The sequence below is a fragment of the Kogia breviceps genome, chromosome 1 (assembly GCF_026419965.1).
Source record: "Kogia breviceps isolate mKogBre1 chromosome 1, mKogBre1 haplotype 1, whole genome shotgun sequence".
NCBI classification, from domain to species: domain Eukaryota; kingdom Metazoa; phylum Chordata; class Mammalia; order Artiodactyla; family Physeteridae; genus Kogia; species Kogia breviceps.
The window spans coordinates 63,069,020-63,083,761 of record NC_081310.1 but is presented as its reverse complement, the minus strand read 5'-3'; the positions used below and the strand labels follow the sequence as shown (position 1 = coordinate 63,083,761).

Genomic DNA, 14,742 nt, shown 5'->3' with positions numbered 1-14,742 from the left:
ATCTGGGATGAGGCCCAAGAATTTGAATTTCTAACAAGTTCCCAAGTGATACTAATGCCACTGGTCCCCCCCATCCCCCGCCCTCCTGTCACATGTGAGAGAAATGCAAATGTGTGATACATTCATGTTACTATACACGTCAATGGAGCTAATCAGTTATACATTGCTTCTAGGAAGAAGACAGATGTAAAATTTTGATTCAAAGTTGGGGGGCGCTTACTGGAAGTGTAAAAGAGATATTCTAGGAGCCCCAAAGAGGCACCTAAGGGATTTCCAGTCCCCAGAAGAACCTGAGGACATAGGCAGGAATCTTAATTGAGTAAGGGGAACCTCACTCGAGCCAGCCACGTGCACCTCTGCTGTTCCCCACATTTTCAGGAACGGGGTTCCCCCGCAAAGCAGAGCTTTGGACAGGACAGGGCGGGGTCTGGGAGCTGTTTGCTGAGAAAGGACATGGGAGTGGCTGTGGCCCTGGCAACCTCCTCGGAACTTGTGGCCTATTCCCTTTCCTGAGTAAAGTCAGGAGCCCTGAAGCACCCTCACCCACACCCAGTCTCTGGGGCCCTGCTGGCTAGTGCATGTCAGCAGGTCGAGGGGGAGGTGACGGAGACAAAGGCATCTCTCTCACCTCAAGGAACAGACATTAAGGGAGGAAATGAAAAAGGAGATGGGAAGCCTCTGGCTTTCCCCCCAGGGCTCTTTCGGTATTAATTTAATCCTGACTTGGGATGGCAACAGCTTCTCCCAGGCCCAGTCCTTTGGAATTCTTGAGTCACCTGTGGCCGAGTGGGAGCTGTGTTCCGGTGACTTCTAAAGGGCGAGAGAGGGAGGCGGCATGATTTCAATTAGCCTCTGGGCCTCAGCCCTTCGGCCTCCACAGTTACTGGTCTCGCTGGGTCTGACACCTCTCCTGCCCTCACTCCAGCTGCCCGTTGGGTCCCGTCAGGCTTGGCTTCGGGTTTCTCTTTGCCGGAGGGGAGCCCGGCAGCCAGATGAAAATGAAGCAGCTGCTTCCTCTTGTTTGGACCTGCGTGTCACCCTCTCCCTCTGCGTTCTGTGGTCCTCCTAGATTTATTTTATTAACAAACTTCGGAGGTTAGAAGTGGCCACTGTGAAGGTCAGTTTCTGAGACTGTTTACCATGACCTTTCACTGCCCACCCTTCGTCTCTGCACAGCCCTGCCCTGGCCTCCTTGCCTCCCTAGGCCGTTCTTCTACTGACACCCAAGCTGGGCTCACGCCCTCTCCCACCATACCCTTGGCTCATGGGTCCTTTCCTCTGGGTGAGAAGATTGGCCTGAAAGCAGTCTCATCCTCTTGCAGAATCCCAGGGCTGGGGTTAATTTCTGGTGTCCACTAAGACCAGGGTGGCACTTTCCAGTCAGCTACATCAAAGTATACAAACTGGCCAGAGGAAAAGCCTTCCTTGAAAGGTTTTCAGGGCACTAGGTAACTGGTTCCATCCTGCTGAGGCACCTGTGGTTGGGTTTGCCTTAAATACCGCCTGTGGGCATCATCTGTGTGTCTCTCTTTCAAGACAGGCAAACTCCATTTTTTCTAGCTGAATATAACACATATTGTTTCAGAAGCTCAAAAGAATTCATGGTCATGTGTGTGTGTGTGTGTGTGTGTGTGTGTGTTTGTGTGTGTGTGTGTGTGTGTGTGTGTGTGTGTGTGTGTCTGGGAAACCTTTCAAGGTCTGCTTTCTTCTTAAATTAAAAATGTTTAAAAAATGTAGCTTTACTGAGGTATAATTGACAAATAAAATTATAAGGTATTTAAATTGTACATCATGCTGACATGTATATCAAGGCTTACTTTCTCATGTTTACGCATGGAAGCAAACAGTACTTCTACCCAGATTAGGAGACAGAAAAGACTCTATTTCTTGAAATCTTAGACAAGTAGCTCCAAGGAACACTTCCTATCAATGGCATTTGGGTAAAGTGGTCATTGGTTCCTCTAAGCTTTCATGCATGCATGCTACAGACTTTCACTGAAAAAGGCACTGAGGATTTAAAGATAATATGTAATCCTTGCCTTTAAGGAGCCTGTAGCCTAGTGCAAGAGAGAGACATATAAAGGCCATAGCAGTATTTGCAAAATGCCACACTGTCACTTATTTATTTGAGGATTTTCTAAAAGGTGGAATGAGAGGGGAATGTATATTTATACATATATGCATTTGTGGGAATACATAAGGTCTCTATAGTTGTTCAAACTCACCTACTGGTCACTCTGGGGCATGAAAAACATTAGACACTGACCCAGCAGGCTTCGTTGTCCTAAGGCCTGCTATGAATTTGTAAGAAAGTCAACCTCAAGGAAATATCACTGGGGCGGGGGGGGGGGGATATTCACTAGAAAGAGAAGAAATCTGATATTGCACTGTGTTGATGACAAGGTGTTTCTGGCCTTAGGGATGGCACTTCGACTCTACAATAAAATGGGACTTTTAGCAAAAAGGCCTGGTTCTTTTCACCAGTTGACTGCCTCTCTCTTCTGTAAGGCCACCCACACAGTCATACACCAGAGTCAAAGAATCACTGAATTTTAGACTAGGAAGGGAGGCTGGCATGAAAGAGTGGCTGAGAGTGAATGTTCTATTGAACTAGACTATGTCTGCAGCCAAGCAAAGGGCTTAGACTCAAAGAACAAACGCCATTCACTACACTCTTTTAGACCATGGGGCCTGTTCGGTTGGATATATTTCCTCTAAACTTTCAGTCTCAACCCTCAGGTCCCCTCAAGCTTTTGAATACACACAATCTTAGGAGTCTAGCAAATATGGCATACTTCTCCTTCTCTGGGGTATTTGCTGCCACTTTTTTTAGCTTTATAATATCAGGGCTTTCTAACATCTCTGGCAAGGAGACCAACATGGACCAGGGCAAGGAGATGGCCAAGCTATTGGACGGACCATCTGAAAAAGGAGGACCACTCAGATTCACTGGGGCTGCTGTTGTGCCAGGGTGAGCTATGCTTACCTCTGAAATGTTGATCCGGCCCTCCTGGAAGGAGCAGGTGGTGGGGTCATGAGTACAGAGGTTTCGGTATTTGCACCAATGGCAGCGGAAGGCGCTGTTGACACAAGACAGGCACCTGCAAGGATAGAGACAGTAAGAGGCAAAGAGAAGGGAGCAGACAGGGAAGGTAAGGGTGCCTGGTAGCCCATGTGTCATGATGGAAGTCTGTTATCTTAGTCTCACTCTCGGAGGTGTAGATTGGTGGGGCATCCCCAGCCCTGAGGATGGTGGCTTATCCCTCTAAGATGTTCACAGGACCAGAAAATTGAGAGAAAAATGTGTTCAGAGTGGGAATAATGTAACTTAGAAACCAGTGGTGTGCTAGAGCTGGTCTGTATCAGCTCATGACAGCCAATTATTCATATTTTCAGGAATTTTACAAGCGGTTGGCATGATGATAGCAGCTGGAAATTAGCCATGGAGGGGGTATTTATGCCACAGAAATTGGAAAATGCCATATAATACGTTTCTTCCCCTGATCTCTGATAGTTAAACATTTGCCAGCATACCACCACTTATAAAGACAGAATCGCAGGGGATGAATTGGGAGATTGGGGTTGACATATATACACTGATATGTATAAAATAGATAACTAATAAGAACCTGCTGTATAAAAATAAATAAAATTAAAAAAATAGAGACAGAATCGCCCAAAGAGCGCAGGGATAGAAGTTGGGCAGATCTGGTTTCAGTTTTGCCTCTGCCACTGCTACTGGGGTCACGTGAGTAAGGACTTTACCTTCTGACTCGGAATTTCTTCATCTGTCTGTACTAAAACTTCCCTGTCTACTCCATGGGGTGTTTCATGTCAAACGAGATAATGTATAGGATGTGATATTGAAAAGTATTTACAATGTTAAATGTATTATTTTTAAGTGCTTAAATCACCTGTTATTTCAAGCTCTTAAATCACATTGGAGTGTTAATGATTGGTTCATACCACCTGTGTTTCTGAGTTTTGGGGGAGTAAACAGTATTAAATGATAACTTTGTCCCACTCTCCAGGTAGCCAGGCATAGATAGCAACAGGCTATGTGTGTGGCTTCTGCCTTTCTCCCCAGGGTGAGTGAGCACTTCTTTCCCTCTGGTTTCCCCTGGAGGCTGTGCGTATCATCTAGGTTCTCTGTGTGTGATCAGACCACCGTCAGGGAAACGGATTTTGCAGGTAGGTTTGTTCTTCCTGCTTCTTGCCAGATCCTCTAGTCTAGCCTCTCACAACTAGACCAACCTGGAAGGGACACGGCCAGGTCTGCAATCTGGCGCCACCTGGTGGGAGCTCTGATGACATTTGGGCGGATGGGGCTTGATCCAGGGGTCACTGGCTAATACTCCACAGAGGATTGGGGGCGTTACCCCATCTACACTTCTTCCCCATGCCAAATATTTTTATCCCCTTCTAGATATGCCCCTAGTTATTTTGTTCCTGAACCTAGCCCAGATGGATTGGTTCTTGCTAACATCTTATGATTCAGCAAGTAAATCATGAAGATGGACAAAGGATGACGAGATCAGGGTTTTAGAACAGGTTCTTCCATTGGCTAATTTTGTGACCTTCGTTGCAGCACTTATACCCTATGGGCCTCAGTGTACCATAGTAAAAGGAAAGAATTGAACTTGACTCTGTGATTTTTAACTGTGAATGCCAGGAGTAAAGAAGGGTAAGATAGTGTTTTGCAATAAAATGGAATTTTTACTGTCAAGGATACTTGCTTTGTTTTTCTGCTAAAACTTGTTGCCTGTGACAGCATCTCCATTGCCATGGCAATATGGTTGAAAGTGGTGACATCACACTGAGTTGCCATGGAGATGTGGATGCTCTCACAAACAATGTATTCCTTCACTGCTGTTTTGTGGGAAGTTCACTCTCCAAGATGCTTGCATTTCCCAACAAAACAGTTAGCTGGGATTGGAATGCATTTCAGCTTCAGCCACATACTGCCCTGCCTTGCCTCCTCCCAGGACATTTTTACCACTTGTTCTGTCTTTCTCAGTTGGCCAAATGGGGCTCAGGTATGTCTCTTTCCTTGGCTACTGTGGACACCCTAGAACTCTAGAAGATGATTCTAATCATGAAAAATCAAGACCAGAAAGGAGGAGACTAAGGATGCTCATTTGCCTATTTTGATGGCTAAATTCCTTTAGGGCTTAGCTGCAAACAGACCCTCTCCCCACATGGACTGCTGGGCCCATCGTGCCCACAGCCTAGACCCTCAGACTTGATACTGCTGGAGTCCTCAGGTTGTTCCTGCCCTGGGCAATGGGAAGGATGGGTCCATAGAATATTCTCAGGTACTGCTCCTTCTGGCATGGAGCTGTTGCTCGATCTCTCTCCTTGTTGATTGACCAGGGTCACATGGCCCTTATGTGGCCCTATTATAGAGACGTGTTTCCTTCTTTCTAAATCAAATGGTGCATGAGTTTCCAGATGGTATGGAAGGAGTCTCAGTTTCACTTCGAGAGAGGAACCAGCAGAAACTAAGTATGGGTCTCTCTCTCCTCCACTCCTGGCCCTGCTTTTTACTTAAGAAATGCTCCCAGCTTCCTGCACAGCTGTAGGATCTCACAGTCAAGGGCACTCAATTGGTAGGCATTCTGCTGCTGGAGATGGCTGGTGAGGTCAGCTGGGCTGCACTTAAGCCCCTCTGAGGGCTGGTGGTTGGGTCTGGTTTTCCCCTCCTCCTTGAAAAGTTGAAGGCTCAGTTTGGACCACGGTAGAGTTTAAAGCTTCCTCTCCCTCTCCCGGCCTGAGTCCTTTATTTGAGGGCTGGGTGAGGCTATTTCCCCATCTCTGAGTCCCTCTTCATGTGGTCATGGATGATGTGTCCAAACTCCACTGGTTGTCATTCTCCACGTTCAAAAATCTACCACCGATTGGTATAAAATGGAGAACTTTTCTTCTGGGTCCTGAGCCATGACCTTTGTTTTTACTTCAAACCCTCTTTTAACTCTTAGTTTGAGAGTTGAGGGTAGGGTGTGTTGCAAGGGAGACTGAATGAGATGAGAGGCTGTGGAGAGTGAAGCCATTGGGTTTAATATAACTGAATAAATGGAATATAACTGAAAAGTAACAGTTATGGAGAGCTTACTCTCTTCCAGACAATGTGCCAGGTCCAACTGGGAGACTTGTGAGGTGAATACAATATGATTCTTGTTCTAAGGGAACTTAGAACAACCCCACACTCATATCCAGACCCAGGGCAAGACTCCTTCTGGCCTGACCCTGCCGTTACCCGCTTGCTCACTAATTTCTCCCGACCTCATCTCTATAGAAGGACGTTGGTCTAGGTGATCCTCCGGCTTTGATACTGAACAATTACTAGTGCTGCAAGGGGTGTGCTTACAGTTGGTGGGCGCTGCAGTTGTAGAACTTGAACTCGGTGCCGACGAATATCTTTCCTGTCTCCTTGGATCTCAGCTGCAGCTCTAGCCCAAACCAGTCTGCAAAAAGGAAAAAAAAGGAGAGGGTTACAAATCTGGGGCACAGTGGAGAGACTGAGGGTAAATCATTCAGTCACTCCAGGGCTCCCCTGGGGCACCGATGGTAGATGGAACCTTCTTGAATCTTCTTCCAAGACACTCCCTTTCATCCTGCTGATGACCAGCCCATCACTGAGACCCAGACACCCCCAGCCCCCCTCTTAGGGAGGAAGTAATGGATCAGATCCCACAGAGTCCCCTGCTTGGTCAAACATGTTCAGTTACTGTCAGAAATATCAGGTCACCAATATAGAATAAAAATTTAAAAAAAGAAATATCAGAATGCAATTGGGTCATTTGTAGAGATGTGGATGGATCTAGAGACTGTCATACAGAGTGAAGTAAGTCAGAAAGAGAAAAACAAACAAATATTGTATATTAATGCATATATGTGGAACCTAGAAAAATGGTACAGATGAACCGGTTTGCAGGGCAGAAATTGAAACACAGATGTAGAGAACAAACATATGGATGCCAAGGGGGGAAAGTGGCAGGGGGGCGGGGCAGTGGTGTGATTGATTGAGATTGACATATACACACTAATATGTATAAAATGGATAACTGACAAGAACCTGCTGTATAAAAAAAAATAAATAAAATTAAAAAAATTTTTTTAAAAAGAAAAAGAACTATCAGGTCAAAAGCCCTAAAAGCCCCCAGTTCTATGGAGAGACCCCGCTGAAAACCACTGGCTGAAGTCACTGATATTCCTCGAAGGGAAGGGAAGTCTGGAAAAAAATCTTTATGTATCGTGCAGGCTTAACCCAAGTGGGAGCAAGGCATTTCCCTCTTCCTGAATTTTGCTTTGGGGCATGACAGTTTGCTTTCAAACTCAAACAAGTTTATAAGCCCTATGGGTATCTGGCATAAGGAGACTTAGTCAGGCAACTGTCAGTCAGTCTGTGCTGGTACTTGCCACCCCGTCCCCTGGCTCCTCTTCTCTTGGCCACCCCGGCAGGGCAGCCCCTAGCATATGACTCTCATGGCAGACACTTCTTACCTTGATCCAGAGGGATGACAGGGACAATCTTGGGCCCTGGTGAGATGCAGATGATCTGGCTCCCAGACACCTGTCCCTCTACCTCTGTCAGGTTCCCAAAGGCACAGGAGATGCCCGCAGACAGGTCGGGGGCGTCACTCACAACCAGGCTGAGCTGTGGGAGAGGAGCAAAGGGATAATGCTGTAGGAAGAGCCCTTGGGGCTCAGGAAAGCTGGGCTCCAGGCCTGGCCCTGCCATTGCCCACTAGCTCACTCATCTCCACTGACCTCATCGATAAAGAGGATGTTGGTCCAGGTGATCTTCTGGCTTTGACATTGAACAATTACAGTAGCACTGTGAGGGGTGTGCAGGGCCAATGGTCTTTATTATTAACACTATTAATTTTTCAGTCTTGTCCAGCAGCGGAAAGCACTGGGGGGAGGGGGAGGGAGGGACGCTAGGGGGAAAGGTCCCAAAACCCATTTCAGACCCAACTCATTTTGACATGAAATCATGCAAACTTGAAAGCAAGTCATGAGCTGAGCCCTTCACAAATAAGCCTTAGCCCTGGCTCATGGGAGAACATGTTATCACCAGTCTGGAGGTTTATAAGGAGTTTACTGGGTTGGTGAAAGACAGCTGGCTCCTCAGCCTGGCTGTCATTTAGGGTCTGCTTGCCAAGGTGGTGGGTTTCCTAGAGTTTCTGTTCTCTGTTCCTCTCTGGCTCTCTGCCCCCTGACAGCTCCCCTAGAGTAGGGCAGTTGGCTCACAAGGAGCTTAGGGGATCCGAGGAAGGCAGGAAGTGGACACGAATGGCTCAGGTGATGTCTGCTGTTTCTTAGGGTTCCAGTGATCTAGGTCAGTGGTTTGCAGGCCTTTCAAGTTTGAACACTCTCCTTTGAATGGTAAAAATATCACGGAGTGTCAGAAGAATCTGTTGATTGAGAAATCACTTAATGGTAAAACGCTGCTCTGAATTCAGTGTACTTGGAAATGGGGTTGTACTAAGTGACCACAATATAATATCTAAGTGGTATTTGAAACAATAGGTGAGAAATGTGACTCCCAGTGGGGAGTGCCCATGAGGGTTCATGGTGGCAACACTCTGTGGCCTGCAAGTGGCGAGTCCTCACGGAGGGAGGTCTCCCTTTGTCATCCCACCTGGCAGGGATTTCTTAGTCACAATGGCTATCACCTAGCCTTTCTATACATTTGTTTGCTGCTGAATCTCTGCCCCAGTTTCGTTTCCATGGGGCTGAGAGACTTAGGTACAAACTCTGCTGTTTGTTCCCTCAGCTCCATGGGAGCCAAAACCTCCCGGTGGGGATGAATGAACGCAAGTCTTGGAAGGTTCATTAACTAATTAACATTTGTGAATGCTCATAAAACCTCCAGAATGAAATAATCGTGCAGGGCCTGAGGACACGAAGTATTTGGGGTTGCAGCTCGACAGGTGGTTAAGGACCATTGTATTCTCTTTAATATTCTAAGCACATACTGTGAATTAAGTCTCAGTCTCTCTGTGTCTGCCTGTCTGTCTCTCTCTCATATACAAGCACAAAGGCAACTCCAGGTTTCTGTGAGAGACTTGTCAAGTGGACGATTGAAATACACCATATACCAAAGAATGGCATTGGATTGCATTATGTTGTAGCTGTTTGTTACTAAATGCAAAATCTAGATTTACAAAACAGATCAATAGGTAATGAATCTGCAAGAGGCATGGCGAGTGACTAGGCCCTTTACAATAAGAGTTACCATAGTTTTCCTACAAATACCAAGTTTCCTCGGAGCATTTAAAGTGTGAGCCATTTACATTGTGCCAGTGTTAAAGGAACACACCCACACTTGGTGCAGGTCCCACACCCCACCCCTCCAACCTTCCGGATGAGTTTACTCACCAGCCGGCTGTGCTCAGACACTGAGATGCTGCTGGGATGCACCTCGAGGCTCATGCACTGGCTGATGCTGGCAGCAAATCGATTAGGTTCCCAGGCCCGCTGGCACTTGTCCCTGCGGGAGCACCTGCCACAAACACAGATTCACAAGAGGTCAGGCCTCTGAGACCCATCTGTTTGAGGCTCCAGGATCCCCTGAAGGTAAGTGAGAAGGCTTTGCTGCTCTGAGGCCTGTGTCCGTCTTCTCATGACAACATTCGCTCATCCCAGAGGGCCTGGTGACTCCCAGATGGTCTCTATTGCAGTTAAAGTCAGACTAAGAGAAGTTGGATCTACCGCCAACGCAAGAGATACGGTTTAGACATAAAGAATAGCTCTAGATAGACAGCACCTTTATGGGAAGCTCAGTGAGCGAGGGAGGGAAGGTTGGGGACGTGAGAAGTAGGAGGCAAGAGGCTAAAATTGTGAACTCTGGAGCCATGACGCCTCGGCCCTAACCCTAGATCTACAGCCTACTAGCTGTGGTCCTTGGACAAGTTCCTTAATCTCTCCACGCCTCAGTTCCGCCAACTGTAGAACGCCGAGGCCAATGATAATACACTATCTCATAGGCTTGCTAGTGTTTAGAAAATGGCCTGTTCTTAGCCCTTCTAAGAACAATGTTAATGATGATGATTCTGAATATTATTATTCTCCTCCAGGGATATTTAAAAACCTGGACAGGGTCTTAGCTCCGTGGGACAGCAGGCATGTGACCTTGTGGCTGGATTCATGGCTCTTTGAAGGCAGGGACCATGCTTTATGCATTGAGCTATTCTACCTGTCCATGGTATATTTTCAATAAATGTTTGTGGTGAGAAAGAGAGAGACAGACAGGGAGTCGCAGGCGGGGTTGCCCCTGTCAGAAGGCATGTGTGGTCGCTTCTCCTCACATCTTCATCTCTGGTTCTTGGCTTCTCTGCCTACAGCAGCAAGTGGACACTGTGGCGCCTGCACACAGGGGCGTCTGGTGGCCACTTCAGTCACATGGGAGCACGCTCCAGGGCTGGTGCTTCTCCAACCAAAGAGCCACTGGGGACACTACAAGATTCCACAACCAGGCGGAGATTCCCACCCGAGCTCCCCCCAAAGTCCCTCCCCCCTCTTCCTTTCCAGGCACATAATGGATCTAAATATGAATGCTGTCAAAGAAAAGAATTATTGAGGTTTAAGTGAATCCTTAAGATAGCTCTAAAGTGAGCTCTTGACTGGAGCCTTTATCTCATTGACTCACTGAAATGGCTCTTTTTTATCATACTATTTATGGCAACAGCCCTAACAGAGATAAATAACCTCTGAGACAATAACGCACTTGCAAGAGCAAGGCATACAGAAGAGACAGGAAGGTTTCAACCCCCCCCACCCCCCGCAACCAGGACCCAGAGGCTCTTGAGCAATTTCTCTCAGGCCTCTGCCTCCATTAAAATCCAGTGTGTGGGCCTGGCAGCTGGGGTAGCCCGTCCACTCCTTCCTGTTACCCAGGCAGGAGGGTGGTGACAGGTTGGGGGTGGGGGGAGCATTGCCGGAGGGGCTGGTGAAGATGAGAGAGGGACCAGAAGAAGAGAAACCTCTGGGTATAACCGGGAGGAAGCTTGTTCCCCATGTGCTCTTGGAAAACAGAGCTGCTGGAAGGAGAGGTGTGCCCTGGCAGGTGATGACAGGGAAGGAGCTCAGATGGCAGAGGAAACCTGAGACCATCCTCATGTGATCCAGTCATTCTAGGAGCCCCAGCTGACCTGGCCCAGGGGGATGACAGGCTGGTCTGGGGCCTCTGGGAGACTTGGACATTGTGGCTAGATTGGCAGGGAGGAGCGGGGGGTGGGTAGTACGGCTAGATCTACCCACCGCACAGTGAGAGGGCTGGTAGCCCAGGACAAGGCATGAAGCTGGGAGTGGCTGTCAGGTTCTGTGGAGAAAGAAATCCTCTTGAGGTGACAGAGCCTTCTGGCTGCCAGGCCAGCCTCACTGAAGGGAACCCAACTGTGGCCACCTTTGCCATGCTGGGGGCATAGTGGGAGCAGCGTCAGTTTCTTTACCACTTGTCTGATCTAAATGGCGACTCACTGTCCGGGTTTTGGTGAGAGCATTTCTGGCAAAACTTTTGGAGGACGCCCTTACCTCCAAATCTAAGCAGGGAACTCAGTATCTGTGGGCTCCAATCCAGTCCGGATTTTGCATCTGTGAGGTGCCCGCTTCCCTCCCTCCCTCCATAGCCCTCCCAACACCTGCTGCAGAGGCTGGAAGCCAAGAGCTATTGTGCAGGACCCTGAACTCTGGCCCTCCGCCTCCGCCTCCACCCTAAACCCTGCACATTTCATGGGGATGCTTTGCTGGCTGGCACAGAGCCAAGGAGTTTCCAACTGCACTGGGGAACAGAATTCCTAGCCAGTTCCTGCCTTTGGAGTTTTCACCCTCTTCTCTCCCTCTGGGGCAGTTCGAATTAGGAAGTTTAAGTGTGATTTTGCATTTCTATTGAGCCGGTATTCAATGGCAGGGGATGTATCTGAATAGGGATGTGAGGCCAGTTGGAGTGAGATGCAGACTTCTTGGAATCGGGAATTAATGAGGCCAGAAGGGTCCTCCCGAGGCTTCTGCGTCCATAACAATTATTTTGACTTGTGTAGCTTATCCTGAGCTTCCCTATCGCCAAAGCACTTATTATTTCATTTCATCCTCCCAGTTCACCTGTGAGGTAGGCATTACCCCTATTTAGCGATGGGGAAATGGAGGCCCACAGTCGTCAGTGGACCATCCTGGGTCACACAGCAGCTAACTGGAGTCCAAGCTTCCCAACTCTAGTGCAAACTCCAGGAAGGAGGCACCTAGATCAGGCGACACTGAGGAGGTTCTTGGGAAACCTAGAGGTTCTACAACTTCCTTTGTGAGCTCTTCCAACACCACTACCCTTCCCTGTGGAAAAGGTACAGACTTCAGAGCAGCTGGCCAGTGGGGGAGAGGGTGAGGGATCAGATTTTGGAGGTGAGATGAAAAACAGAGAGGCAGAGGCACTGCACTTAGAAAGAAGGCCCACCCATGGCCTCTTTTCCTCTTCCTGTTCTCAGCACTCCAACCACGATGAGAATTACTGCTCAGAAGAGGGAAATTCCTCTCTCCCTACGAACTGATGTCACATCCTCATCAACACTCCCAGGAAAGCACCTGCTTTTCTGCATTCCAGGCTTTTTCCCAGAATGTGCCAAACTTACATGTTGTGCAGGGCACACCAGCCACAGTGAGGGTCCCCCGAGCTCAGGCACTCCCCACAAGTCGTGTACTGTTCACAGGATTCCACAGGGACCCTGGTGATCTGGCCAAGAGGGAAAAGAGAGCAGGTTAGATCGGGGAGTGACGCCTCGCAGAGGTGTGTTCAGACTCAACTACACCTAACCACACTTGCACTGTCACCACCCCCTCAGAGGTGACAGTGGGGGGGGGGGCGCTGTGAATCGGTGGCCTCAGTGTTCTCATCTTGTTTGCCCCGCACGAGGCAGTTACAGCTAACAGGCCCCAGGCTTCTTGCCTTTGCTGGAGGTGGAAGCAAATCCTCCAGTTTCTCTTTGCCTGCACTAAAGTCCTCTGGAGAGCTGGGCCTGCTCCTGGCAAAGGCTGAAAATGGTTAACGCTGTTGAAAGGCTATTGAGTGCCATCAAGTTGTCTCCGAAGAGCTTTCAGCTGGGCTTGGGCTGAGACATCCTGCCTGCACAGAAAACATTTAAAAAGGGAGAGAAGGAGAAACTTTTCCCATCAAATAATATTCATCTAATGGCATGGTCTTTTTACATCCAACCAAACATACCACCTGGATCCAATTATCCCATTCTCTGATGCCTGCATTCAGTTTCTCTAGTAAATCTCCCATCCTTTGAAAAGTCTGGCTAAATGGGAATAGATAAGCTGCCTGTCTTGCTGGGGAAAGTGGGAATGTACAGATCAAGCCTCTGCCCCCCAGAGGATGTGGCCTCCTCCTGGCTTCCATGTGGGGCCCTGCGGGGACACGAGCCGGGCCCGTTTGGTCATTACTCACCCTTACCTGCTCAGCGGGTGTGACATTAAGGCCAGGCAAAGGGTCAGAAGATTGAAGTCTTGCATTTGGTATGTCCTAGGTATCTGTTGCTGGCTGGGGCTGGAGACTGCTGGGCTGGGAATGGGATCTCATTTGTTAGAGCAGAGAGGTCCCCCACCGACTGGATGTGCGAACGCAAGTGGAAACACAACCTGTGGTCCAGCGGCACAGTGGTCTGCCTCTAGCAGCGGGACAAAGGATCTGATGGAGATGCCTTCACAGCATGCGCCTGAGAGGCTCGGGATGGAGTCTAACGCCGCTCACCTGGCAACTGTTTATCAGATGTCACTATGAGAGGCTCCGGTGCTGTGTGATAGAGAAACAGCAGCGAACAGGACACAGATCCTGCCCCCCTCGGAAGAGCACGCAGCCCAGTAGGAGTTGATAATTACAAACTGAGACCTGCTCTACACTGTGCTCAACATCCATTGCAGGCAATAGGTATGTGCCCTGGGGGCCTTGGCAGCTTAAAGGAGGGCTGTCCAGCACAACCTGTCTGGAGGAAGGGGCCAGCATGTCTGGAGGAAGGGACCAGCCGAGTAAGGGTGAATCAGGGTAACAGTGGGCCCAATGCAGATGCCTGGAAGGGCATTCCTAACTGAGAGATTATCACGAACAAAAGTAATCATGGCTAAGTTCAGCCTAACTCAAGTGTGGAGTGTATACTGGATGGACAGGCTGAGAGATGAGGCTGGTGGCATGTAACCAGGGGCCAGACAACGAAAGGTCTTGGGTATCAGCCCCAGGAGCCTTCCTTCTCTCTGTTGGGTGCCCCCCACACCCACTCATTCTCCCCACATCATAAACACTTAACATTCTGAATTACAAAGCTTTTCTCGGAGTGACATGATCAGCTTTCAGCATCCCTAACTTCCCTTTAATAATAAAAATACAAAATGCAGAAAGCATAAATATAAAATCTTGCAATTCAGTGAAAAAATTGATATTCTAAATGGAGGCTGGGGGAGGGAGTAGCTGATTTGAAATAGTTCATGCGGAATAGGTCCAAGGGTTGAATTTACTCTATGTCCAATATGACCTGACAGGGTGATGTCATAGCTAAAGGGGCTAATTCAATCATGGGCTGCATTAATGGACATGGTGTCAGGATGGAGATGACCTGAGTTCCCAGCTCAGGTCTTTGCAACGTGCTCTAAGAGGAGGGTTGCTCAATCAGAGAAACTTTCCAGAGGGTGGTCACGATGGGGTGGGACCCAGGTGTGGCATCTGAGGTACAGCTGATAGACCTGTATGTTTAT

The 14,742-nt window shown here is 48.4% G+C and overlaps 1 protein-coding gene across 3 annotated transcripts in view; it reads right to left on the bottom strand.

Annotated features, from left to right (window-relative positions):
- Positions 1–14,742, bottom strand: part of PLXNA2 (plexin A2) — a 219,167-nt gene that overhangs the window by 66,721 nt on the left and 137,704 nt on the right. For 2 of the 3 annotated variants that reach the window (XM_059057244.2, XM_067032482.1), the window contains 5 exons: positions 12,627–12,727; positions 9,385–9,508; positions 7,504–7,657; positions 6,368–6,464; positions 2,987–3,101 (listed from right to left, as the gene is read on the bottom strand). In XM_059057244.2, the coding sequence (XP_058913227.1) occupies positions 2,987–3,101; positions 6,368–6,464; positions 7,504–7,657; positions 9,385–9,508; positions 12,627–12,727 (591 nt within the window). Of the gene's footprint in view, positions 1–2,986; positions 3,102–6,367; positions 6,465–7,503; positions 7,658–9,384; positions 9,509–12,626; positions 12,728–13,049; positions 13,118–14,742 lie in introns of those variants that run through there. The other variant, XM_067032490.1, reaches the window with a different exon arrangement.